We start from the raw sequence: 26,947 nt of genomic DNA, 5'->3' as shown, positions 1-26,947 counted from the left end.
CCGACCTTTGAGGAGTTTACTATAGCTCCTTCTCCACTTCCAACCACAGAGTTTTCATCCATACCAACCGTTGAGGAGTCTAGTGTTGTTCCCCCTAGTTCCCCGGCCACAGGAACACCACTCTTGACTTATCATCGTCGTTTGCGTCCTCCATCAGGCCCAACTGGTTCTCGTCCTGCATCTGATCCTGCTCCTGCTGCGGACCCTACTACTAGTACACCGATTGCACTTCGGAAAGGTATAAGGACCACACTTAACCCTAATCCTCATTATGTCGGTTTGAGCTATCATCGTCTGTCATCTCCCCATTATGCTTTTATATCTTCTTTGTCCTCGGTTTCCATCCCTAAGTCTACAGGTGAAGCGTTGTCTCATCCAGGATGGCGACAGGCTATGAGTGACGAGATGTCTGCTTTACATACAAGTGGTACTTGGGAGCTTGTTCCTCTTCCCTCAGGTAAATCTACTATTGGTTGTCGTTGGGTTTATGCAGTCAAAGTTGGTCCCGATGGACAGATTGATCGACTTAAGGCCCGTCTTGTTGCCAAAGGATATACTCAGATATTTGGGCTCGATTACAGTGATACCTTCTCTCCCGTGGCTAAAGTGGCTTCAGTCCGCCTTTTTCTATCCACGGCTGCGGTTCGTCATTGGCCCCTCTATCAGCTGGACATTAAAAATGCCTTTCTTCACGGTGATCTTGAGGATGAGGTTTATATGGAGCAACCACCTGGTTTTGTTGCTCAGGGGGAGTCTCGTGGCCTTGTATGTCGCTTGCGTCGGTCACTTTATGGTCTAAAGCAGTCTCCTCGAGCCTGGTTTGGTAAGTTCAGCACGGTTATCCAGGAGTTTGGCATGATTCGTAGTGAAGCTGATCACTCTGTGTTTTATCGGCACTCTGCTTCAAGTCTCTGTATTTATCTGGTAGTCTATGTTGATGATATTGTTATTACTGGCAATGATCAGGATGGTATTACCAACCAGAAACAGCATCTCTTCCAGCACTTCCAAACTAAGGATCTAGGCAGATTGAAGTACTTTCTGGGTATTGAGGTTGCCCAGTCTAGCTCAGGTATTGTTATTTCTCAAAGAAAATATGCTTTAGACATTCTTGAGGAGACGGGGATGATAGGTTGCAGACCTGTTGACACTCCGATGGATCCGAATTCTAAACTTATGCCAGGACAGGGGGAGCCGCTTAGCGATCCTGCAAGCTATAGGCGGCTGGTTGGAAAATTAAATTATCTCACAGTGACTAGACCCGACATTTCCTATCCTGTGAGTGTTGTAAGTCAGTTTATGAATTCTCCCTGTGATAGTCATTGGGATGCAGTTGTCCGCATTATTCGATATATAAAATCGGCTCCAGGCAAAGGGTTACTCTTTGAGGATCGAGGTCATGAGCAGATCATTGGATACTCAGATGCTGATTGGGCAGGATCACCTTCTGATAGACGTTCTACGTCTGGATATTGTGTTTTAGTAGGAGGAAATTTGGTGTCCTGGAAGAGCAAGAAACAGAATGTAGTTGCTCGGTCTAGTGCAGAAGCAGAATATCGAGCAATGGCTATGGCAACATGTGAGCTAGTCTGGACCAAACAATTGCTCAAGGAGTTGAAATTTGGTGAAATCAGTCGGATGGAACTTGTGTGCGATAATCAAGCTGCCCTTCATATTGCATCAAATCCGGTGTTCCATGAGAGAACTAAACACATTGAGATTGATTGTCACTTCGTCAGAGAAAAGATACTTTCAGGAGAGATTGCTACAAAGTTTGTGAGGTCAAATGATCAACTTGCAGATATTTTCACCAAGTCTCTCACTGGTCCTCGTATTAGTTATATATGTAACAAGCTCGGTACATATGATTTGTATGCACCGGTTTGAGGGGGAGTATTAATTTACAGCATGTATATAGTGTAGTATTGTCCCACATTGGTAGAGGAGTAGTATGTCCTTGTATAGTATAGCTATAAATAAGGACCTCTTGTGTAGTATTATTCATCCAATATATCAAAAATATATTTTCTCCCGTGCCTTCTCACAATATAGATATAGGAAAGAAATGTAAAGAGTCTCCTTTTGAATGTGATTAAATGAAAGTATGTAACTGCTGGCAATTCTTAACTCTCTCCTGCTTAAGAATTAGAGAGTATATTTAATTAAACTTCTTCCGTTAGAATCAATTTAATTTTATGTTGACCAATTTAAGTTATTACTTAGCTACAGAAACAACATGAGTAATTACTTCTGATTGTATTTAAATCTAGTTCCTATGTGGCTCAGAACACCGTTTATATTAATTTTTTCAAAGCTTTCAAGTCTGGTTATACGGTTTATTTAGCTTATAAATAGAAATCATCAAGTAAGACCTACGATAAAATTTCAGAACTATTCTAAATTAAATAACTTCAGCAACTCTCAGATAAATTAAAATCATTGTAAATAACTTATGTTTTTCATAAATTGTTGTAGACCAGTCCAACATTAATTTGCGTCTGTAGAAGTTAGATTTGCATAATATATATGATAATTAAAATGGTTTATACAAATTGCAGATTGTACTATATTTATTTTTTTGGTTGTAATCTAATTTTCAACACCAAATTGTATTGTAACTTGTCTTAAATTCACCTGAAAATTTTGGTTATAAATAGCTTAATTTTACTTTCATCTAACATATTTTCTATTCAATCGAGAAGAGGAATTAAGTACATTATATTACAAATAATGAATTTCGCAAAGGTTCTAGTGGCAGTTTTCCTTACAATAATTTTTGTAGCAAATGTTGAAGCTGTTGGTGAGATGAAAATGTCTTGCAAAGCAAAATGTAAACTTCTATGTATCATCAATCCTTTTTGCATGGAAGATTGCTTGAAGCAATGCCATCATTCTGTTTCTCCTAAAGCACTTAATTGCAAACTTACTTGTTCAACTGAACGTTGCTATAAATTTAGAAAAGGTATAATTCGTCCTATATCTTTCTTTATTCAATAATTGCTTATGTTTGTCTCGTTAATGTAACTTAATCTATGATTTACATTTTTAACAAATTCTTGCTAGATTCGAAGCTAATGGGAAGCTGCTTGAATGAATATTCAACAAAATATTGCACCTAGAAAGGCATGCAGTCTTATGCTCTACTTGTTTAGCAAATTGCAAAGTAGTGAAAACAAACTAGAAAAGATATGCTATCTTGATGACTCCAACTGTAATCAAGATTTATGCTTCTAATTCTGAAGTGCTCCAATATTTTTTACAGCTTCATCTTTTGGTTTTCAGCCTTCCTTACCATGACTCCTTAATAAAGAGAAAGTAACTAACTTCTATATCAATGCACGATTTGCTCTTATTTTCACGAGGCCGAATATCCAATCAATATGGTTTCGGTCAAATTTATTTGTAAAAGGCGGAACCAAAATTTTAACTATGGGTTCTTGATTATAGAACGGTAATTTAATTTGTTAAGTGTTAATAATTGAGTTTTAAATTTAATACATCTACATATTGAATCTACATATTTAATGAATTAATTTCTTAACATATATAAATACAGAGGTTTTGAACAAAAACTACCGAATTTAATCGAACTCGTATTCAGGCTTCTACCTCCTTCCTGCTTCTTTGATATACAATCTGCGGATATCCACTATGGTGTCCCCACAATTTATTTGATGCACGATGTACTAATCACGGTTATGCAACATTATGCATAGATAGGTACATGTACATCAACGATTGTTGTAATTTAACCATCAATCATATTATACATGATAACTCCAAATACTGAGCCTAGAAAAATAAGAAGTTGGGTCTTCTCAAGTCCAATATCTCTCTCTATCTAGATAGAGATTAGAGAATCAGCTGCGTGTGCACTCCACATAAATTGCCCATTTTTCTAAGTTTTCACAAGGCATTCAAGAAATTTTAGTTCAATGGAGTTTCCAGATCGAGCCCGTCTTGTTTCTTCTAAGATATGACTAGAATGAGTTGACTTCCCAAATTTTAGTTATACATGTTACATAAATATAGGTGTTTTACCCTAAAAAAACGGATAACAATTGAATTTATATGCGGTTTTAAAGATATGTGATATAACTTTGCACAAATTAAGAAGACATATTAATATTGAAATTGACAATAGAAGAATAAATGCAAACCACGCGTATCGAATTGCCTTGGCCCTCGAGTTTGACCACCTTCGAACCAAAGATGTTTCAACTGAAGTATGAACAGGCTAATTGAGTAACAAGATAATAAAAGCTAGAAAGTAAAAGTGTCAGTATATTGCTTTATGTTACGTTGATATGATGTCTATTACAAATGAGCAGACCCTCCCCCCCTATATAGTAGGGGTGTCCTACTCTTGGTACAATTCTATACAGGGTAAAAAATATTATGATTTGCTAATTACTCGGCCTCTCCTTGATATGTGCCGAGATTTCTACCGTGATCCTTGACCGATCACGGATATTTCGGTTGTCCGTTATTTGGCTTGGTAAGTTTTCCTCGATCTTGTTCGGTTTCAATCTTGCTCGGTCTCGATCTTGCTCGGTCTCGATCTTGATCGGTCTTTGGGTCACGAGATTGACGATCTAATTTTGCATCATGGTTCGATATAATACGAGGTCGAACCTTAACCTATCATATTCCAGTCTCGATTAATCACACAAGGGGCGAGCCCGGTTTTGACCGGATATAGATAGTCCCCTTATTTCTCGAAGAGAAGATGATGAGAAACAATATGAACTTCCGAATCCCATCTCGATGGGCCATGATGTATGCGATGAATGTCACTGATACACCCGACTACGACGTAAGCAATAAATGAATATTGAAACGTTCTGTCGGTCCAGTTACCAAGGTATAAAATGCCTGTCAGTTGCTGGTCGGCCACTATGGGTTCTGAACCGTCACCAGCAAGCTATAAGTACTCTAACCTTCCTCTATTCAAACTTTACGTTCAAAGCTCCTCCTATTCTTGTTTCTTTTCAAAAATCCCTTTGCTTTGCAACTCTTGCACCCAAATTTCTTGAACTTTAAGCAAATCGCATACCATCCTAATTCCATTTTATTCTGTTCTACAATGGCAAAAACTTCTAAGACTGTACCGCAAAAGGAGGCCGCCTCTTCATCACGACCCGCTAGAGACGGGGCTGCGGTGGAATCTCATCCTGAGAAATTCATTCCAGCAGGGTGTCCTACTGTTGCTGGTTTTAAGATTGAAAAGACCTCCTTGGTACCAGCTCAATGAGCTGGTTTCGAGGTACATATGCACAATTACCGATGATCTTCTCACCAAGGTTAAAGAGGATTGCAACTGGGTCGATAAACATGTGGTGGTACCTTCGCCCGAGGAATCGATCACTACCCACGTGGAGGGTTTTCTAAGTGTTTAAACTTACCCTTTCACATTGGGTCCCTTAGACCCTATCATCATTGCGTTCTGCAAGAGGTATGACGTGACTCTTGGCCAGATCCACCCTTCCTTCTGGAGAATAGTGATTCTCCTCCGATTTTTCCTAAGCAAAATTGAGGGATGTCTCTTTACCCTCGATCACCTTATGCGCCTCTACAGTCCCCGACTCTATCGAGGAGGGCTGATAAAGCTTGCTTGTCGGGCCAGCAAGGCCCCGTTCTCGACTATAGATGAGGCTCGGGACTGAGGTTGGATGGGCCGATTTGTTCGAATAAAGACTTCGGACCTGATCCCCACCGAAGACATGCCATTTCCTGAGAAATGGAACACGAATCTTAAGTTGTACTTAGCCTTGAATGTTCAATATTGTTATTTTACCTCTTATCTCCTTCCTTATCGATATTTTCGGTGTTGTAGCTGTGGCCCAAGTGCCGGATGTAGTTCCTGAACTCAAGGAATGGGTCGAGGGCCTTGTGTCACATAGATCATATTCCGAGCGTGCTTGGATGGAATTATCGAAGGGTCGATGGGAGGCCCGTAATCATGGTAAGTTATCTTTTTTGATGTAATAATGTTTAATTCTATCCTCGTACAATCGAATTCATATCATTCTATTTTCTTTTGTAGGTCTCCCCAAAGATGTTGCCATGAGGCCTCTATCCGGTGAGGAGGATGTGCCTCTCAAGTCCCTTGCGCCGAAGCAGGGTGATGAAAAGAAGAGGAAAAGGGTCCCGAGTTCTCCGAACTCAGAAAAGAAGAAACTGAAGAAGAGGTCGCGCAAGCCTAAGGGAAGCACCGGCGCTCTATCCTCGGACTCAATCCACCGATTAAGGGATGAGTCCGAAGAAGAAGAAGAAGAAGAAGAAAAAGAGAAATCCCAGTTGGTGGCCCGTGTGCGGGTAGGTGAACCGGCGGATGTCGAAATCGGACCGTCCCGACATGAGGAGGTTGATGAGGGAGTCTTAGCCCAAGCTCCCTAACCAGAAGGGGTTGAGGCCACTCTGCCCTTAGCTAAGGGGGTCGAGAGAGAGACTGGGGCGACACTTCTCGAGCAGAGGAAGGTATCCCGAGAGACGAGCTTAGGGCGATCGACATTACCAGGTCCCCTCAGATTTCAGACGCCATGATTCGCGAGGCCGGTTTGTTAGAAAGTCGTTCTTACAAGGGGCCTCATAGGGTGACTGATATCCACCACTTCTTGGACGAATTTGAGTCCACTGCCTTCGAGAATGTCACTGGGCTCGGAGACTTGTCGGTGCCAAAGAAGGTACCATCGCCTGGAGCCAGTGGGTCTTCCTCGAGCCCAAAATTGGTGAACCGGTTCCCGGCCTCGAGCGTGATCCTGACCGAAGACGGTCAATAGCTTTCTTTATCTCAGAGGATGCCCGGGTTTTCTCTGCCCCTGTGGGGATTGCTAGCTACCTTCAGTGCTTGGTGGCCGAAGAAGATCAGGCAGTGATGGACAAGGTGGAAACCCCCTGCCTATTCAATGAAGCCCAACATGAATTAAATTGGGTAACTTTGTGTATCTTTCTTCCCATATGTTCTAAATTTAAAGTTGTAAATAACCATAACACCTTCCCTTATGCTTGCAGGCTTCAGTGCTGCATCATGGGACTTTCCTCTGACACCGGGAGGAATTAACTCACCACGAGGCCGAGGTTCGGACCTCACTGAGAAGAGTGAAACCTACAAGCTTCTCAGTGAGAAGCTTCAAGACAATTTAGTAACGGTTCGGAATGAGCATGCTGAGATGGCCGAGTAGGTATTTCTATTACTTCACGATAGTGAAGATGAATTGAAGATAGTGACTAACGATCCGATCCTGTAGGTCACGCAAAGGTTTGAACAGATCGAGGAGCTTCGGGAACAGGTAGATACAATTCAAGCTGAGGCTGAGGAGTTCAAGAAAAATACGGACATCTTAGCCACAAAAAAGGAAGCTGCCCAAGCACAACTGGAGTCAGCCGAGTCCCAGCTCCGAGCTGTAAAAGAGAAGGCCTTGGTGCAGGTCAAGAAAATCGAGAAGCCTCAATCCCAATTGGACTTGGCTATTTCTGATAAGGCAAACTTGGCCAATGAACTCGAGGCGGCCAAATCTGAGGTGGTCGTGGCCATTACCAAAGTCGATGCTAAAGTGTCCCAATTCAAGGTCGATGTCGAGGCCATCCAAGCACAGGACAAGAGCATGGTGGATCATGCACGGTGGAAAGCCTGAAGGGAAGCCCTCGAGGGAGTCCATGCTCAGGACTTCGATATACTGGCTAAAATCGAGAACGCCAAAGCAGAAGAAGCCAGGGCCCGGAAGCTGGCCTTTCCTGAGGAAGATTCCGAGAGTTTAAGCGAGTCTGAAGGCAGGGAAGATCCCAAGGGCAGAGATGCTGCCTCCATTTTGGCCTTTGTAAATTTTTGAATTAAGCCATTTTGGATTCTGTAAAAAGATTATTGGGTAAATATATACAAGGCTTTCTTTTCCCTTTCAGATTTCAATTTTTTCCTCTACTTTATTACTTGTATTCACAAATGTCGGAATGCCTTAGCATAAAATAGCTTAGGTTGTGTAAGTTCGAAAAAATCCTGCCTTTACATTATTTTTATTTTTGAGTCATCTTGAAGGTTTGGTGTTACCAGGAACGTTCTCCCAAAGTAAGTAACTCAGATTATAGTTTGTCGAGGGTAGGCTTTAAAACCGGTTATGAAAATTTTGAAGGCCTATTTTATGTTACGGTTCTTGGACATCTTCGAGTCGTGTTAATATGGCCGTATCCTTTTAATTTGGGTATAGCCCAATGAGCTTGATTTCCTGAGTTATCCAGGCTTGCCTAAGATAACAGTCCCCGAGTGGGTATGGTCGTGGCCTTTAAAATTTGGGGGTTGCCTTAGAGGTCTTATTCCCCCGATGTTTAATAGTTCGATATGTTCGAATTTGTTTTTCGGACTCCAGTCCCCGAGTGAGGGAGTGATCATCCAAACTCTTGTTATAATCTAGCCCTTGAGATCGTTTCCTTAAGAGATCAAAAGTACGAAATTGTAAAGAGGAAATTTTTCTAAGACATAGGATAATTGCAAGGAAAGTACTTCTCTTTATTCGTGTGAAAAACAGTTACACATGCGTACATGTTTTAAGTCATGGCTCGAGCAACCTATGTCGGCACGGTTCTTTTGACTGTTTGGCCCTTACAATGAATCTTACCTATCGAGACCCTTCTATTACGAAGTAATTTCCTCACAAAAGTCGATATCCAAGGGTAACCCCCCCCCCCCCAAGTATTCGAGGTTGATTGTAGAGGAACCTCGAATACTGTTAGTGCTGTCTTCGACACCGATTCTTGATCGGCCTTTGATTCTAAGTTAGCACGATCCATTGTTGCCTCGTTAAAAACCTTGCCGAAAATCCCAATTGGGACAAAAACGGTTCAAGGGAAAAAGAGTGCAACGCGTGCTTTCAGACCTAAAGACCTTGTGCCGCTCCTTGTTGACCACCAACAAATGTTAGTCCGAAAATAAAAAGAAATTAAAATGGGGTCGTACCTTAGCAATAATATCATTTTAGGTTAGTTACGTTCCAATTGTTTGGTAGTTGTTCTCCGTTTGTCATTCCGAGCTTATAGGATCCTTTCCCTGTGACCTCGAGAATCTGGTATGGTCCTTCCCAGTTCGGACCCAATTTCCCTTCGTTCGAACCCTGGGTGCTTAGTACGACCTTCCTTAGTACTAAGTCCCCAACATTAAAGTATCGAAGGTTGCCCCTTCGATTGTAGTACCTCTCGATCTATTGCATTTGGGCGGCCAATCGAACAAGGGCGGCTTCACGCCTTTCATCCAATAGCTCTAGGCTCGTGTTCATGGCCTCGTCATTTGATTCCTTTGTTGTATATCAGAATCTGATACTTGGCTCACTGACTTCGATCCGTATTAGAGCTTCAGTGCCATAAATCAATGAGAATGGGGTAGCCCCAGTACTGGACTTTGAAGTCATGCGATATGCCCAAAGAACTTCGGGCAGGATCTCTTTCCATTTTCACTTAGCGTCAGTCAACCTTTTCTTAAGGTTTTGGATTATGGTTTTGTTGGTCGATTCGGCTTGTCCGTTCCCACTTGGGTGGTATGGTGTGGACAAGATCCTTTTGATCTTATGATCTTCGAGAAACTTGGTCACTTTGCTGCCGATAAATTGTTTCCCGTTGTCACATACAATTTCGGATGGCATTCCGAACTGACATATGATGTGGTCCCAAATTATGTCAATGACCTCCTTCTCCCTGATTTTCTCGTACGCCTGGCTTCAACACACTTAGAAAAATAGTCAGTCATAAATAAGATAAATTGACCTTTACCTGGTGCCTATGAAAGAGGGGCAACAATGTCCATTCCCCACTTCATGAATGGCTATGGCGACAAGACCGAATGCAGCAGTTCTTCGGGTTTGATGAATCATCGGAGCATGCCTTTGACGTTTATCACATTTTTGTATGAACTCCTTCACATCTTTTTCCATATCGATCTAGTATTAGCCGGCTCTGATTACCTTTCGAACAAATGATTTGGCGCATGAGTGGTTCCCGCAGGTGCCTTCGTGGACTTCCCTCAGAACATACTCGGTATCTCCCGGTCCCAGACATATAGCTACTGGGCCATAGAACATTCTTCTGAACAAGGTTCCATCCTCGGTCAAGCAGAATCGAGCTGCCTTTGTACGCAGGCCCCTCGACTTTTTAGGATCTGCGGGTACTTTACCAGTCCTCAAATATTCTATGTATTTATTCCTCCAGTCCCAAGTTAGGCTTGTAGAGTTTATTTCGGCGTGACCTTCCTCTATTACCGATCTCATGAGCTGTACGACTGCCCCAATTTGAGCTCATCGTCCTCGACCGAAGAGCCTAAGTTTGCAAGTGCATCGGCCTCACTATTTTGATCTCGAGGTACGTGCTGCAAGGTCCACTCTTTGAATCAATGTAATGTTACTTGTAGCTTATCCAGGTACCTTTGCATTCGTTCTTCTCTGACTTCGAACGTTCTGTTAACTTGATTTACCACAAGGAAGGAGTCATACTTAGCTTTGATCACCTCCGCCCCTAAGCTCTTCGCCAGTTCAAGACTTGCAATCATGGCCTCATATTCGGACTCGTTGTTAGTCAATTTCACAGTTCTAATGGATTGCCTGACTATGTTGCCTGTGGGTGGCTTCAGTACTATGCCAAGTCTGGACCCCTTTACGTTCGATGCACCGTCTATAAAGAGGGTCCAGATTCCCGAAGATGTCCCCGAGTTTACCAGTAACTCTTTTTAGACCTCAGGTATTAGTGCCGGCATAAAGTCGGCCACGAAATCTACCAAAATTTGAGATTTAATGGCCGTCCAGGGTCGATATTCAATATCGGACCCGTTGATTTCTACGGCCCATTTGGCCAGTCAATATCGGACCCGTTGATTTCAATATCAGACCCGTTAATTCATTTATGATTTTTCAAGTAAGCAGGCAAACAATTAATTTGACGACGTATAGACACTCGTCACCTAGCCTATACGTCGTTCACATGCATTTCACATAACAAATAATTTAAGGGTTCTATTTCCTCAAGTCAAGGTTAACCACGATACTTACCTCGCTTTGCAAATTCCAATCAATTACTCGACCATAGCTTTTCCTTTTAAATTTGTCCCCAAAAGCTTCAAATTTATTTACAAACAATTCGATATACTCAATACGAATCATAGGAATTATTTCCATATGAATTTACTAATATTTCGGATAAAAATTCTAAATTCATTTAAATATTCGACAGTGGGACCCCACATCTCAAATCCTGAAAAAACTCGCGAAATCCGAACACTCGTTCCGCTACTAGTTCAACCATACAAAAATTATCCAATTCCGATATCAAATGGACCTTCAAATCTTAAATTCTCGTTTTTGGAAGATTTTATAAAACTCTGATTTTTGTTCCCTAAATTCACGGATTCATGATGTAAATGAGTATGGAATCATGAAATATAATCAATATAGGATAAGGAACACTTACGCCAAGAATCATACAATTAATCACCCATCATTACCCAAACTCGAAATTGAAGATTAGGGATTAAAACCTTACCTCTTTGATGAAGAACTTGAGGAATTTCTTGTTGGTTTTTAAGGCTTGGACAAGAATTTGATGAACAAGACACTTAATCTACTTCCTCTCTCTAGAACACTCTCACTTCTCTCTAAAATCATCAGATAAATGCCCCAAAATAAACCCCAAAGCCTATTTATTAAAATGGGGCCGGGTTATGAAAATAGAAAAATTACCCCTCCGAAAATAGGTATGCGGTCGCATAATGGACCGCACAATTGGTGTGTGGGTCGCAAAATGATCGCATAAATCGATGCCCAGAACTGGGCTGTTCTGGACTATTTTGCGACCAGTTTGCGGTCGCATAACCATTTTGCAATCGCATAATGGTCGCAGAATCGCATTATGTCACCCTTTGGTAATTTGGTCATAACTTCTTATAGGAATGTCCAAATGACGAACGGTTTGAAGCGTTAGAAACTAAACTCAAAGTTATTTCATTTGATAGGTAATACATCAAAGACAACTTCGTATCATTTGAAGTTAGCTCTTTTGCGAACTCACTTGAAACTTTAATCTTATGAAATTTTCAACTTCTACATTCGATGCCGAAACCTATCGAATCAAGTCCGATTGACCTCAAATTTTGCACACAAGTCATAAATGACATAATGGAGCTATGAAAACTTTTGGAACTGGATTCTGACTCCAACATCAAAAAGCCAACCCGATGGTCAAACTTGGAAATCTTTAGCCTTTAAATTACTAGTTTTCGTTAAATGGTCATAACTTGAGCTAGGGACCTCCAAATTAAATTTCGGGCATATGCCCAAGTCTCAAATCATGATACGGACCTACCGGAACTATCAAAATACTGATCCGGATTCGTTTACTCAAAATATTGACCAAAGTCAACTCAATTGAGTTTTAAGGCTTTATTTCATATTTTAATCCATTTTTCACATAAAAACTTTCCGAAAAATTTTACGGACTGCTCACGCAAGTCGAGGAATGATAAATAGTACTTTTCGAGGTCTTAGAACACATAATTACTTATTAAATTTAAAGATGATATTTTGGATCATCACATTCTCTACCTCTAAAACAAATGTTCGTCCTCGAACGGAGTTAGAAAAAGTAACTGAGCTGGAGAAAAGGTATGGATATTTACTCAGCATGTCCGACTCGGACTCCCAGGTAGATGCCTATACCGGCTGACCTCTCCATTGCACTCGAACTGAAGGATAACTCTTAGACCTCAACTGTCGGACTTGCCGGGCTAGAATAGCCACCGGCTCCTCTTCGTAAGTCAAATCTTTGTCCAATTGGACTGAGCTGAAATCTAACACATGGGATGGATCACCATGATATTTTCGGAGTATAGACACATGAAACACTGGATGAACTGCTGATAAACTAGGTGGTAATGCAAGCATGTAGGCTACTTCACCCATCCTTGCAAGAATTTCAAAGGATCCGATATACCTGGGGCTCAACTTGCCCTTCTTTCCGAACCTCATTACACCTTTCATAGGTGAAACCCGGAGTAATATTCTTTCTCCAACCATGAATGTAATATCACGAACTTTATGGTCGGCATAACTCTTTTGCCTAGACTGAGCTGTGCGAAGTCGATCCTGAATAATCTTGACCTTATCCAAGGCATCCTGTACGAAATCGGTACCCAACAACCAAGCCTCTCCCGGTTCAAACCAACCAACTGGCGATCGGCATCGCCTTTCGTATAATGCCTCATATGGATCCATCTGAATGCTCGACTGGTAGCTATTATTATAAGCAAACTCCGCAAGTGGCAAGAAATGATCCCAAGAACCTCCAAAGTCTATAACACAAGCGCGGAGCATATCTTCCAATATCTGAATAGTGCGCTCTGACCGTCCGCCTGTCTGTGGATGAAATGATGTACTCAACTCCACCCTCGTGCCTAACTCACACTGTACAGCCCTCCATAAATGTGAGGTAAACTGCGTACCTCGATCTGAAATATTAGACACGGGCACACCGTGAAGGCGGACAATCTCACGAATGTAAATTTCAGCTAACCTCTCTAAAGAATAGGTAACTGCCACTGGAATGAAATGTGCTGATTTGGTCAACCTGTCCATAATGACCCAATCTGTGTCAAATTTTCTCTGAGTCCACAGGAGCCCAACAACAAAATTCATAGTGATACGCTCCCACTTCCACTCAGGAATTTCTAACTTCTGAAGCAAACCACCAGGTCTCTAATGCTCGTATTTAACTTGATGACAATTTAGACACCGAGCTACATATGCAACTATATCCCTTTTCATTCTCCTCCACCAATAATGTTGCCGAAAATCTTGATACATTTTGGCGGTACCTGGATGAATAGAATATCTGGAACTGTGTGCTTCTTCAAGAATTAATTCACGAAGCCCATCCACATTAGGCACACAAATACGACCCTGCATTTGCAGAACTCCATCTTCCCCCACAGCAACCTATTTGGTATCACCGTGCCGCATCATGTCCTTAAGGACAAGTAAATGAGGATCATCATACTGCCTCTCTCTGATGCGCTCATATAAAGAAGACTGAGTGACTGTGCAAGCTAGAACCCGACTGGGTTCTAAAACATCTAACCTCATGAACTGATTAGCCAAAGTCTGAACATCTGCAGCTAATGGCCTCTCACCAATCGAAATATACGCAAGACTTCCCATACTCATAGCCTTTCTACTCAAAGCATCGGCCACCACATTGGCCTTTCCGGGGTGATACAAAATGGTGATATCATAGTCTTTTAACAAGTCCAACCATCTTCTCTGCCTCAAATTAAGATCCTTTTGTTTGAAAAGATACTAAAGGCTACGATGATAAGTAAATACCTCACACGAAACACCGTAGAGGTAATGCCTCCAAATCTTCAGTGCATGAACAATGGCTGCCAATTCTAAGTCATGAACAGGATAATTTTTCTCGTGAACTTTCAACTGCCGCGACGCATATACAATTACCTTGCCATCTTGCATTAATACTGCACCAAGCCCAATGTGAGATGCATCACAATATACTGTATACGATCCTGAACCTGTGGGTAATACCAACACTGGCGCCGTAGTCAAAGCAGTCTTGAGCTTCTAAAAGCTCAACTCACACTCATCTAACCATCAGAATGAGACACTCTTCTGGGTTAGTCTGGTCAATGGGCTTGCTATAGATGAAAACCCTTCCACGACCCGATGATAGTAACCTGCTAAAATCAGGAAACTCCAGATCTCTGTAATTGAAGTAGGCCTAGGCCAATTCTGAACAGTCTCTATCTTCTTAGGATCCACCTTTATGCCTTCTGCCGATACAACCTGCCCCAAAAAGGCAACTGAACCTAACCAAAACTCACATTTCGAAAATTTGGCATATAACTAGTTATTCTTCAAAGTCTGAAGCACACTCCGAAGATGTTGTTCATGCTCCTCTCGACTGCTGGAGTAAATCAAGATATCATCAATGAATACAACCACAAAAGAATCCAAATAGGGCTTGAACACCCGATTCATCAAATCCATAAATGTTGTAGGGGAATTTGTCAACCCAAATGACATAACTAGGAATTCGTAATGCCCATATCAAGTCCGAAAAGCTGTCTTAGGGACATCAGATGCCCTAATCTTCAGCTGATTGTAACCAGACCTCAAATCGATCTTCGAAAATACCTTGGCACCCTGAAGCTGATCAAATAAGTCATCAATTCTTGGTAGTGGATATTTATTTTTGATAGTGGCCTTATTCAACTACTGATAATCTATACACATCCGTATAGAGCTATCTTTCTTCTTTACAAATAGTACTGGAGCACCCCAGGGAGAGACACTGGGTCTAATGAATCCCTGATCAAGCAAGTCTTGTAACTGCTCTTTTAATCCTTTCAACTCCGGCGGGTCCATACGGTATGGTGGGATAGAAATGGGCTTAGTGCCTGGAGCCAAATCAATACAGAAGTCAATATCTCTGTCGGGTGCCATTCCTGGCAAATCTGTAGGAAATACTTCTGGGAATTCACGAACAACTGGTACTGAGTCCATAGAAGGAACATCTGTACTGGGATCGCGAATATAAGCCAAATAGGCTAGACACCCTTTCTCGACCATACGCAGAGCTTTCATATAAGAAATAACCCTGCTATTAGAATGACCAGGAGTTCCTTTCCACTCTAACCGAGGTAACCTCACCATGGCTAGGGTCACTGTCTTGGCATGACAATCTAATATAGCATGATAAGGTGACAGTCAATCCATACCCAAGATGACATCAAAATCTACCATATCAAGAAGTATAATATCCACACTAGTCTTAAGATTACAAATAGTAACCACACACGAACGATAGACATGATCTACTATAACAGAGTCTCCCACCGGTGTAGATACACACACAGAAGCACTCAGAGAATCACAAGGCATAACCAAATATGAAGCAAAATAGGAGGACATATAGGAATAAGTAGATCCTGGATCAAATAGAACTGAAACATCTCTATGGAAAACTGGAATAATACATGTGATCATAGCATCAGATGACTCGGCCTCAGGCCTAGTTGGAAAAGCATAAAATCGGGGTTGGGCCGCACCACTCTGAACCGCATTCTTGGGACGGCCTCTAACTGGCTGGCCTCCACCTCTAACAGCCTGACCTCTACCTCTAATGGCCTGACCTCCACCTCTCATGACCTGGCCTCCACCTCTAGCTGCCTGACCCCTACCTTTATCTGGCTGAGCAGGTGATGAAGCAACCGATGCTGATATGATGGCACGTGAATCTTACCGAGATCTATTACTCGCCAACCTAGGGCAATACCTCCTGATGTGACCAATGTTCCCACACTCATAACACCCATCCGGATGTCGTGGCTGCTGAAGCTGAAGCTGACCCAAATGGGCTGGATAACCGTTGTAGTAACTCTGGAGTGGCAGTGCACTGATAGGAGCTGAATGTGCACTGAATGTTGGCTGCCCAAAGTAAGGCATAATAGGACCATGACTCCCAGAAGCACCGGGCGATGCATGAAGTGCTGAATGATCCGGTTTGGGAGGATGACCCCTACCAAAATTACCCTTGCCTCCAGAAGAGGCACCACCGAAACCACCGAACTGACGAGGCCTCTTATCAGACCTCTGCCCTCTCTCTTGTGCAAGAACCTTCTCGATCCTCCTCGCGACATTAGAACCGTCTGAAAAGAAATTTCACTTCCGGTCTCTTTGAAGCCTGATAGGGTGAGTGAGTCCCTCAATAAACCTCCTCACCCTCTCTCCCTCAGTAGGTAGTAAAAGGAGAGCATGATGGGCCGAATCCACAAAACGGGACTCATACTGAGTAACAGTCATACTTCCCTGTTGTAGATGCTCAAATTGCTTGCGAAATTCCTCTCTTAGTGTGATAGGGAGGAATTTTTCCAGAAATAGCTGAGAGAACTGCTCCCAGGTAAGTGCAGGGGATCAAACTAGTCGGGTCAATGTATAATCTCTCCACCACCTCTTGGCGGAACCCGTCATCTAAAATACAGCAAAATCAACCCTATTGGTCTCAACTATACCCATGTTCCGCAGCATCTCTTGGCAGCGTTCAAGATAATCCTGTGGGTCCTCAGAAGGTGTACCACTGAAGTGAACTGGAAAGAGCTTAGTAAACTTATCCAGTCTCAATAAGGCCTCAAAAGACATGGCGGGCCTATCACCGAACTGTGCCGCAACAACTGGCTGAATTACCCCTACTGGCGGGGCTGCTGGAGCTTGATTCAGGGGAGCCATCTGCTCCGGAGCGGGAGTAGTGGGAGTTTGTTCTCCTCCCCCAGCCCGTGAGAAGGCTGGTGCCACTGGATATGTACCATTCTGGGCCACGCCCTCCATAAGACTTACCAAACGGACTAGAGCATCCTGAAGTACCGGAGTAGCTATGAATCCTTCCGGGACCTGAACTGGTCCAATTGGTACATTCTGAACTGGAACCTCCTCCTGAAGGTCCACTTGAGGTTCTTCAACGGGTGCAGCTGCTCGAGCTCTGGACTGAGCTCTACCTCGGCTTCGGCCTCTAGCACGATCTCGGCCTCGACCTCTACCCCTGGCCATAGTTGCCACCGGGGGTTCTGGTCCCTGACCATCAATAGAGGTATTACGTGTTCTCACCATCTGCAAGAGAATAAGAGTAGAATGGTTCAATCATCGATGATAGAATAAAATCGCACGACAGAATAAGAAAGAAGTAATATTGTTCCTAAACTTCATAGCCTTTGAGAGATAAGTACAGACGTCTCCGTACAGATCCTTCAGACTCTACTAAGCTTGCTCGTGACTCGTGAGACCTATGTAACCTAGTGCTCTGATACCGACTGTCACGACTCGAAATTCCCACCTTCGGACCATGATGGTGCCTAACATTTCACTTGATCCCCCAATATTGACTTTTAATAATTCTGTTATGGCGTGAAACCCGATTCTCCAATATAGACTTTTTAATAAGTCTGTTGCGGCGTGCAATCCGATCCCCAAATATTGACTTTTAATAAGTCTGTTGCGGCGTACAACCTGATCCTCCAATATGAACTTTTTAATAAGTCTGTTGCGGCGTGCAACCCGATCCTCCAATATGGACTTTTTAATAAGTCTGTTGCGGCGTGCAACCCGATCCTACAATATATCCATTTCAATCAATTTTATTGCGGCGTGCAACCCGATCCTCCAATATATCCGTTTACCAATTCTTATAGAAGAAATTTTTCCAATAAATACAATAATTAATATAAAATAATAAGACAACAAGCATACAATAATTATGATTTAATTATAAAATAAACAATGACAAATAGCAAATTATTATGGAAATCAGGAAGAAAATAGGCAGTTTAATATTTAATACGCTAAATGTCAAATAATAATTAAAACACATAATTCAAATAGCATGTAATAATTAATGCAGGAATTCAATAATTAATATTTGACAAAGAATAGGAGAGAAATAATTATTATAATAATTAATTTATGATTTAAAATAATTTATGATTTTTCAAGTATGCAGGCAAACAATTAATTTGACGACGTATAGACACTCGTCACCTCGCCTATACGTCGTTCACATGCATTTCACATAATAAATAATTTAAGGGTTCTATTCCATCAAGTCAAGGTCAACCACGACACTTACCTCATTTTGCAAATTCCAATCAATTATTCGACCAAAACTTTTCCTTTTATTTTTTTCTCCAAAAGCTTCAAATCTATTCACAAACAATTCGATATACTCAATACGAATCATAGGAATTAATTCCATATGAATTTACTAATTTTCCGGATAAAAATCCTAAATTCATTTAAATATTTGACAGTGGGACCCATATCTTAAATCCCAAAAAAAACTCACGAAATCCGAACACCCGTTCCGCTACGAGTTCAACCATACAAAAATTATCCAATTCCGATATCAAATGGACCTTCAAATCTTAAATTCTCGTTTTTGGAAGATTTTATAAAAATCTGATTTTTGTTCCCTAAATTCACAGATTCATGATGTAAATGAGTATGGAATCATAAAATAATCAATATAGGATAAGGAACACTTACCCCAAGAATCATGCTCTTAATCACCCATCGTTACCCAAACTCGAAATTGAAGATTAGGGGTTAAAACCTTACCTCTTTGATGAAGAACTTGAGGAATTACTTGTTGGTTTTTAAGGCTTGGACAAGAATTTGATGAACAAGACACTTTATCTACTTCCTCTCTCTAGAACACTCTCACTTCTCTCTAAAATCATCAGATAAATGCCCCAAAATAAATCCCAAATCCTATTTATCAAAATGGGGTCGGGTTATGAAAATTGGAAAATTACCCCTCCGAAAATAGGTATGCGATCGCATAATGGACCGCACAATTGGTGTGCGGGTCACAAAATGATCGCATAAATAGGTGCCCAGAACTAGGCTGTGCTGGACCATTTTGCGACCAGTTTGCGGTCGCATAACCATTTTGCGATCACATAATGGTCGCAGAATCGCATTCTGTCAGCCTTTGGTAATTCGGTCATAACTTCTTGTAGTAATGTCCAAATGATGAACGGTTTGAAGCATTAGAAACTAGACTCAAAGATATTTCATTTGATAGGTAATACACCATACACAATGTCGTATCATGAGATTTATGCTTATTTGAATTTAGCTCTTATGCGAACTCACTTGAAACTTTAATCTTATGAAATTTTCAACTTCTACATTCGATGCCGAAACCTATCGAACCAAGTCCGATTGACCTCAAACTTTGTAAACAAGTCATAAATGACATAACGGAGCTATGAAAAGTTTTGAAACTGGATTCCGACTCCGACATCAAAAAGTCAACCCCGTGGTCAAACTTGGAAATCTTTAGCCTTTAAATTACTAGTTTTCGCTAAATGGTCATAACTTGAGCTCCTCCAAATTAAATTCCGGGCATACGCCCAAGTCCCAAATCACGATACGGACCTACCGAAACTATCAAAATACTGATCCGGGTTTGTTTGCTTAAAATATTGACCAAAAGTAACTCAGTTGAGTTTTAAGGCTCTATTTCACATTTTAATCCATTTTTCACATAAAAACTTTCCGGAAACTTTTACTGACTGCGCACGCAAGTCGAGGAATAATAAATAGTGCTTTTCAAGGTCTTAGAACATCTAATTACTTATTAAATTTAAAGATGATATTTTGGGTCATCACAATAATAAATCGTCAATTGCGTACCTTGTTCTTCCCGAGCTAGGACCCCACTTAATGTTAACTCTGATACTGCCAAATACAAGTATAGCGGTTCGTCCGCCTTCGGTGTGTGAAGAAGTGGCATGCTCGATAGGTATCGCTTGAGTTCTTCCAAGGCCCGTTGGCATTTCGGGGTCCATGTGAAGTTGTCTATTTTCTTCAACAACGAGAAACATCGATGACTCTTATCGGATGACCTCGAGATGAACCGTCCCAGGGCAGCTATGCGCCCGGTTAGCCTTTGTATGACCTTTACATTTTCCACTACCGTGATTTCCTCGATGGCTTTGATCTTGTCGGGATTGATCTCGATTCCCCGATTGGATACCATGAACCCAAGAAATTTACCCGATCCGACTCTGAACGCGCATTTTTCCGGATTCAGCTTCATGTTGTATTTCTTCAGTATACTGAAGGTTTCCTGCAAATGCTTTATATGGTCCTCTGCTCGCAGGGACTTAACTACCATATCATCAATGTAAACTTCCATAGATTTCCCTATTTATTCTTCGAACATTCGGTTTACTAGGCGTTGGTAAGTGGCACCAGCATTTTTTAACCCAAATGGCATTATATTATAACAGCATGTGTCGTACTTAGTGATAAAAGAGGTCTTTTCTTAATCATCCGGGTTCATTCATATTTGGTTATACACGGAATAGGCATCGAGAAAGTTGAGGATCTCGTGGCTGGCCGTGGCGTCGATCATGAGATCGATGTTAGGCAACGGGAAAGAGTCTTTGAGGCATGCCTTATTTAAATCCTTGTAATCCACACACATTCTCAGTTTATTCCCTTTTTTAGGGACTACCACTACGTTTTTTAGCCATTCCAGGTATTTGACCTCCCGGATGGACCCTATTTTAAGGAGTTTAGTTACCTCGTCTTTGATGAAAGCATGTTTGATCTCGAATTGCGGTCTCCTTTTCTGCTTGATCGGATGGAGTTTCGGGTCCAGGCTTAGTTTGTGAGTAGTGGTCTCCGGTGGAATCCCTGTCATATCGAGATGGGACCAAGCAAAACAATCCATATTAGCAATAAGAAATTGAATGAGTCTTTTCCTGAGCTCGGGAGTTAATCCCGTGCCTAGGTATACCTTTCGATCGGGCAGATGTTCGATCAGGATGACTTGCTCCATCTCTTTGACCGTCGATTTAGTAGTATCGGAATCATCGGGAGCTATAAAGGATCGAGAAACCCCGTAATCGTCGTCTTCGTCAATCCCTTGCTTGTCCGATTGGGTCGAGGCTGGCATCAATGATTGCTATTTGGCTTTCTATTTTGCTTTCGAACCTAAGTCCTTTGTCGATGAGAGTGTTGATATCGGAATTACTTCATCGATGGCAAACATCTCCTTTGCGGTGAGTTTCTCTTCGTAAACCGTCTTTATCCCTTCTTGTGTCAGAAATTTTAATACCTGGTGAAGGGTCGAGGGCACAACCCTCATGTTATGGATCCATGGCCTCCCGAACAGGGCATCATGTCCCCTTCGATCACATAAAACTTGGTCTCCTGGGCGGTACCGGCTACGTTTACCAGCAACATTATTTCTCCCTTAGTAGTTTCGCAAGCCATGTTGAATCCGTTTAGCACTCGGGCCGCAGGCACGATTTGGTTTGTAGGCCGAGTTGTTCTACGACCCTTAATCGAATGATGTTAACTACCTGGATCAATTAATACACATTTAACTCGAGTTTTATTCATGAGTACAGAAATTACCAGTGCATCATTATGGAGCTGCATGATTCCTTCGGCGTCCTCGTCGTTGAAAGATAAAGTTCCTTCGGGTATGTAATCTCGAGTCCATTTTTCCCTTGTGATTGATACTTTGGTGCATTTTATCACCAAACCTTGAGGAACATCGACCCCTCCGATGATCATATGAATGACGTGTTGGGGATCGTCTTGTTCATTCTTTTTATTGGAATCCCTGTTTATGAAATGATTCTTATCTTGGTCGCTGAGAAATTCTCAAAGATGCCCGTTGTTGAATAACCAGGCTACTTCTTCTCTCAATTATCGACAATCCTCTATTTTGTGGCTATGTGTGCTATGATATTTGCATATTTGATTGGGATCCCTTTGTGTTGGATCAATTTGTAGAGGTCGAGGCCATCTAGTATCTTTGATACGTCCGATAGGTGATACGATGACGACTGCGTCAACACTAAAGTTGTACTCTAATAACCGAGGTGCCTCTTTTGGTCTGATGGGCTTGTCGAAGCCGTTCTTACTCATGAGCCCTCGAGAGCTCTGACCTCGATCACTTCTCCTTTTATTTTGTATAGGATTCCGCCCAGGTCCGCCGCTCCTGTGATCTCCATTATATGGATGATATAGTTCTATGTTCGACCTTAGTTCTCATTCGATATCCCTCTTAATTATGTCGATGGGTATGATAGGATAAACGGATCCGGAAGGAGACCCGAGTTAATCATCTTCGACCCTGATCTTCGATTGATACCGATTATGTATATAGGCCCAAGTGACCACCGGGTATTCTATCAAATTCTACTTCAACTGTTGTGAAGCCACCGAGCTTCGAACATTGAGTCCTTGGGTGAAAGCTTGAACTGCCCAATCATCGGCGACTAATGGCAGGTCCATCCGTTCCATTTGGAATCGAGACACAAATTCTCTAAGCATTTCGTTGTCCTTCTGCCTTACCTTGAAAAGGTTCGATTTCCTAGTTTCGACCTTGATGGCTCCGGCATGTGCCTTTACGAATGAATCTGCAAGCATAGCAAACGATTCAATAGAATTAGGTGGCAAATTGTGGTACCATATCATATCCCCCTTTGACAGGGTCTCTTCGAATTTCTTTAGCAAGACTGATTCGATCTCGTCATCCTCTAGATCATTCCATTTGATAGCGCATGTGTAAGAGGTGACATCCTTGTTCGGATCGATCGTTCAGTTATATTTAGAAATTTTGGGCATTCGAAATTTCTTGGGAATCGGCTTGGGAGCCGCGCTCGGGGGAAAAGGCTTTTGCATGAACTTTTTGGATTCCAGGCCCTTCAATATCAGTGGTGCCCCCGAGATTTGATCGACCCTGGAATTGTAAGTTTCCACCTTCTTATCATTTGCCTCGATCTTTTTTTTCCCCGACTCGATTCGTTTTGTCAACTCTTCGAGCATCTTCACGATTGCAGGGTCGGTTCCCGATTCTTTCTCATTCAATTTCCTTGAAGCTGATTCGACCTTGTGGACAACTTCCTGGGATGGCTCAGTCTCGATCCTGTCCGATGGGCGATTCGGGTTTTTGAGTTGGGCTATCGCTGCCTGTTGAGCCTGCAATATTTCGAAGATTACTCGCAGGCTGATCCTACCCTCTTCGCCCTCATGGATGCTTTGAGCGGCCGATCGAACATCCCTACGGACACTGCCCTCGGGATCGACGGCCAAATTTGTGTTTATGGCTACATGCGAACTGATGTCAACCGGATCTACAGCCGGAACTCCATCGAGATCGACCGGAGGTACGTCGTTCCCTGGTGCTATGTTGTCATTCTCACCGTGGTGGCCGGAATCATTATCAACGTGAAGGGGTGCTGATTGTGAGTTTGACATGTTGGTCCTGGAATCAAAAACACTCCAAAGAACAAGTGTAAAATAGTGTGTGTTATGAAAGTTTGCACCAAATAATCACTATTATCCTTAGCCCCACAGTGGGCGCCAAACTGTTTACCCTAAAAAACGGATAACAATTAAATTTATACGTGGTTTAAGGATATGTGATATAACTTGGCACAAATTAAGAAGACGGATTAATATTGAAATTGACAATAGAAGAATAAATGCAAATCATGCATATCGAATTGCCTTGGCCCTCGAGTTTGACCACATTCGAACCAAAGATGTTTCAACTGAAGTATGAACAAGCTAATAGAGTAATAAGATAATAAAAGCTAGAAAGTAAAAGTGTCAGTATATTGCGTTATGTTGCGTTGATATGATGTCTATTACAAATGATCAGACCCCCTTCATATAGTAAGGGTGTCCTACTCTTGGTATAATTCTATACAGGGTAAAAAATCTTATGATTTGCTAATTACTCGGCCTCTCCTTGATATGTGCCGAGATTTTCGCCGTTATCCTCGACCGATCGCGGATATTTTGGTTGTCGGTTATTTGGCTTGGTAAGTTTTCCTCGATCTTGTTCGGTTTCGATCTTGCTCGGTCTCGATCTTGATCGGTCTTTGGGTCACGAGCTTGACGATCTAATTTTGCATCATAGTTCGATATAATACGAGGCCGAACCTTAACCTATCATATTCTAGTCTCGATTAATCACACAAGGAGCGAGCTCGATTTTGACCGTATACAATAGGTATATTTGGTGATTCTATAAGGGAAATCAGTATTTGTTTGTGATGATATGAAATTGGAAAATATTGCAATGTTACATGATCAGTGCTTGAGAAAATACAAGGTATGGAAAAGACAGTGGGTATATGTAAATTGGAATAGCATTGGCTTTATCACCAAAATGGACAAAAAGGTTGAATAATTTGCATCGTTATGCAACTTTTTGTTATTTTTATTAAAGATTTAGTTTATAAATAAATTGTAATATGTCTAATATTTTGGCTAATGGAGTCTATCTCACATAAGCATAAGCATATTTGCAAAGTGTAGACTTTGTTGGCAATATTTTTTGGGACCCAAAAATATTGTATTGTGTGGTGTATATCATTTGTACAAGTTGTATTTTTTTCTTTTACCACTAAGACGCCAAAACTTTTTTACCAATAAAAGGAAAGGACATTAGTTCATTTTAAACACACCAACAAGACTTGAGTCTTCATTTCTTGTTTCTTTCTTTCCTCCTTTATTAACAGTGTTTTGTATGAGAGTTAGTGTTGAGAAGCACTTGTGTGAACCCTTTCTTTCAAGTGATCTTGTGAGGTTATTCTCTTAGGGTATTTGGGATTAATTAGAGTGTTTACTCTAATTTTGTACTCTTGTTGGTATAGTAAAATTGCTCCTCTCCGCTTGTGGACGTAGGTTACTTTGACCGAACCACGTTAAATTTGTGCCTTCTTTATATGCTTTAATTGCCGTTGTTATCAACTTTCATTGTCTTTGTTATTGTCATTATACCGTTGTTTGGCTAAATTTTGCACCACCCAGTTTTCCGATCCTAACAAATTGGTATCAGAGCCAGATCTAACCGGGTTAGTTTAAATAACCAAAATGAGTCTAACAAAGTCTTATGTTGAGAAATTTGACCTAAGTGCAAACTTCGGGATATGGCAATTAAAAATGAAAGTTATCCTAATTCAAGATGGCTTAGATTTGGCACTCCAAGGAAAGGAGAAGAAGCCGGATAAAATGACGGATGAGGAGTTTGCCGTCATAGACAAAAAGGAAAAAGCAGGTATCATTTTAAATCTCTCAAATGAGGTTTTACGTGAAGTTTCTGTAGAAACCACAGCCAAAGGCACGTGAAAAAAATTAAAACCTTATATATGAAGAGGACGATGGAAAATAAACTTTACCTGAAGCAGAAATTTATACAATTCGTATGGGTGAAGGTACCTCTATTCTCTCTTATCTTGACACCTTTGATTCCATTTTTATGGATTTGGGTAGATGAGGGTCAAGGTGTGTTACTGCTTTGTTCTCTACCCCCATCTTTTAAGCATAAAAGAGATACTATGCTTTATGCAAAGGATAATATCTCTTATAAGGATATTAAATCTATCTTAAAAACAAAAGAACAGATAGATAGTGATATTACTAGGGAAGCTAGTGGATCAAGCGGAAGTTGGCTTGTTTGTTAGGGGCAAATCCGACTCCATATCCAGATACAATAATTTAGAGTGTCGCTATTGTCATAAGAAAGGTCACATTATCTCTGTATGCTATAAGCTGGAAAAAAAACATAAGAAAATAAAAAATGAGCACAAAAATACTGACACTGCCGAAGCAAGTGTAGCTGCTAATAAGACTGAGGGAACTATTTTTTAGCAACTAATAATAGTTTCAAATCTAACAATGAGTGGATTTTAGAATCGGGTTGTTCTTATCATATGTGTCCCAATCGGGATTTGTTTACCACATATGAATCTATTGGAGGTGGAGTTATCTTGATAGGCAACAATGTTGCCTGCAAAGTTTTTGGAAAAGGTACAGTCCGAATCAAAATGCACGATGGTGTGGTGAGAATTCTCACCGATGTTAGACATATTCCTGACTTAAAGAAAAATCTCATCTCTTTGGGTAATCTAGAATCTCTTGGGTGCAAGTACGCAGGTGAAGGTGGAGTTCTGAAAGTTTCTCATGTTGCTCTTGTGATCATGAAAACACACAGATCTGGTTCGTTGTATACTTTATTGGGATCCACTGTTATAGGCCCTACTACAGTTTCGGTATCAGACAACTTGTCTGATTTTGATGGCATTAAATTTTGACATATGTCCATTGGGGCTTTTGCAGAGAAGATGGAGCAAATTTACTATATCAGCTAAAATTAGGCCAAGGTGGAGATTTGTAATATGGCCAATATTTTGGTTAATGGAGTCCATCTCACATGAGCATAAGTATATTTGCAAAGTGTAGACTTTGTTGGTAATATTCTTTGGGACCCAAAAATATTGCATGTGTGGTGGATATCAATTGCACAAGTTGTATTTTTTCTTTTACAACTAAGAGGCTAAGATTTTTTTGCCTATAAACGGAAAGGACATTAGTTCATTTTA

The 26,947-nt window shown here is 41.3% G+C and overlaps 1 protein-coding gene across 1 annotated transcript; it reads left to right on the top strand.

Moving 5' to 3' along the window:
- The first annotated feature begins 5,086 nt into the window (after window positions 1-5,086).
- On the top strand, window positions 5,087-7,637 carry LOC138905540 (uncharacterized). The gene is made up of 5 exons (XM_070194061.1): window positions 5,087-5,213; window positions 5,837-5,965; window positions 6,047-6,310; window positions 7,015-7,151; window positions 7,251-7,637. The coding sequence occupies exons 1-5, from the start codon at window positions 5,087-5,089 to the stop codon at window positions 7,635-7,637; spliced, it is 1,044 nt and encodes a 347-aa protein (XP_070050162.1).
- Window positions 7,638-26,947: the final 19,310 nt, after the last annotated feature.

The sequence above is a fragment of the Nicotiana tomentosiformis genome, chromosome 2, assembly GCF_000390325.3.
Source record: "Nicotiana tomentosiformis chromosome 2, ASM39032v3, whole genome shotgun sequence".
NCBI classification, from domain to species: Eukaryota; Viridiplantae; Streptophyta; class Magnoliopsida; order Solanales; family Solanaceae; genus Nicotiana; species Nicotiana tomentosiformis.
Note: the sequence above shows the minus strand (reverse complement) of the source record. Positions and strands in the feature narration are given on the sequence as shown.

Excerpts from the sequence above, each read along its gene's own strand:
- LOC138905540 (XM_070194061.1), top strand. The coding sequence starts at position 5,087 with ATGGCAAAAACTTCTAAGACTGTACCGCAAAAGGAGGCCGCCTCTTCA. Across the intron at positions 5,214-5,836 it reads AGGGTGTCCTACTGTTGCTG|CTGTGGCCCAAGTGCCGGAT; the intron begins GTTTTAAGATTG and ends TCGGTGTTGTAG. Across the intron at positions 5,966-6,046 it reads ATGGGAGGCCCGTAATCATG|GTCTCCCCAAAGATGTTGCC; the intron begins GTAAGTTATCTT and ends TTTCTTTTGTAG.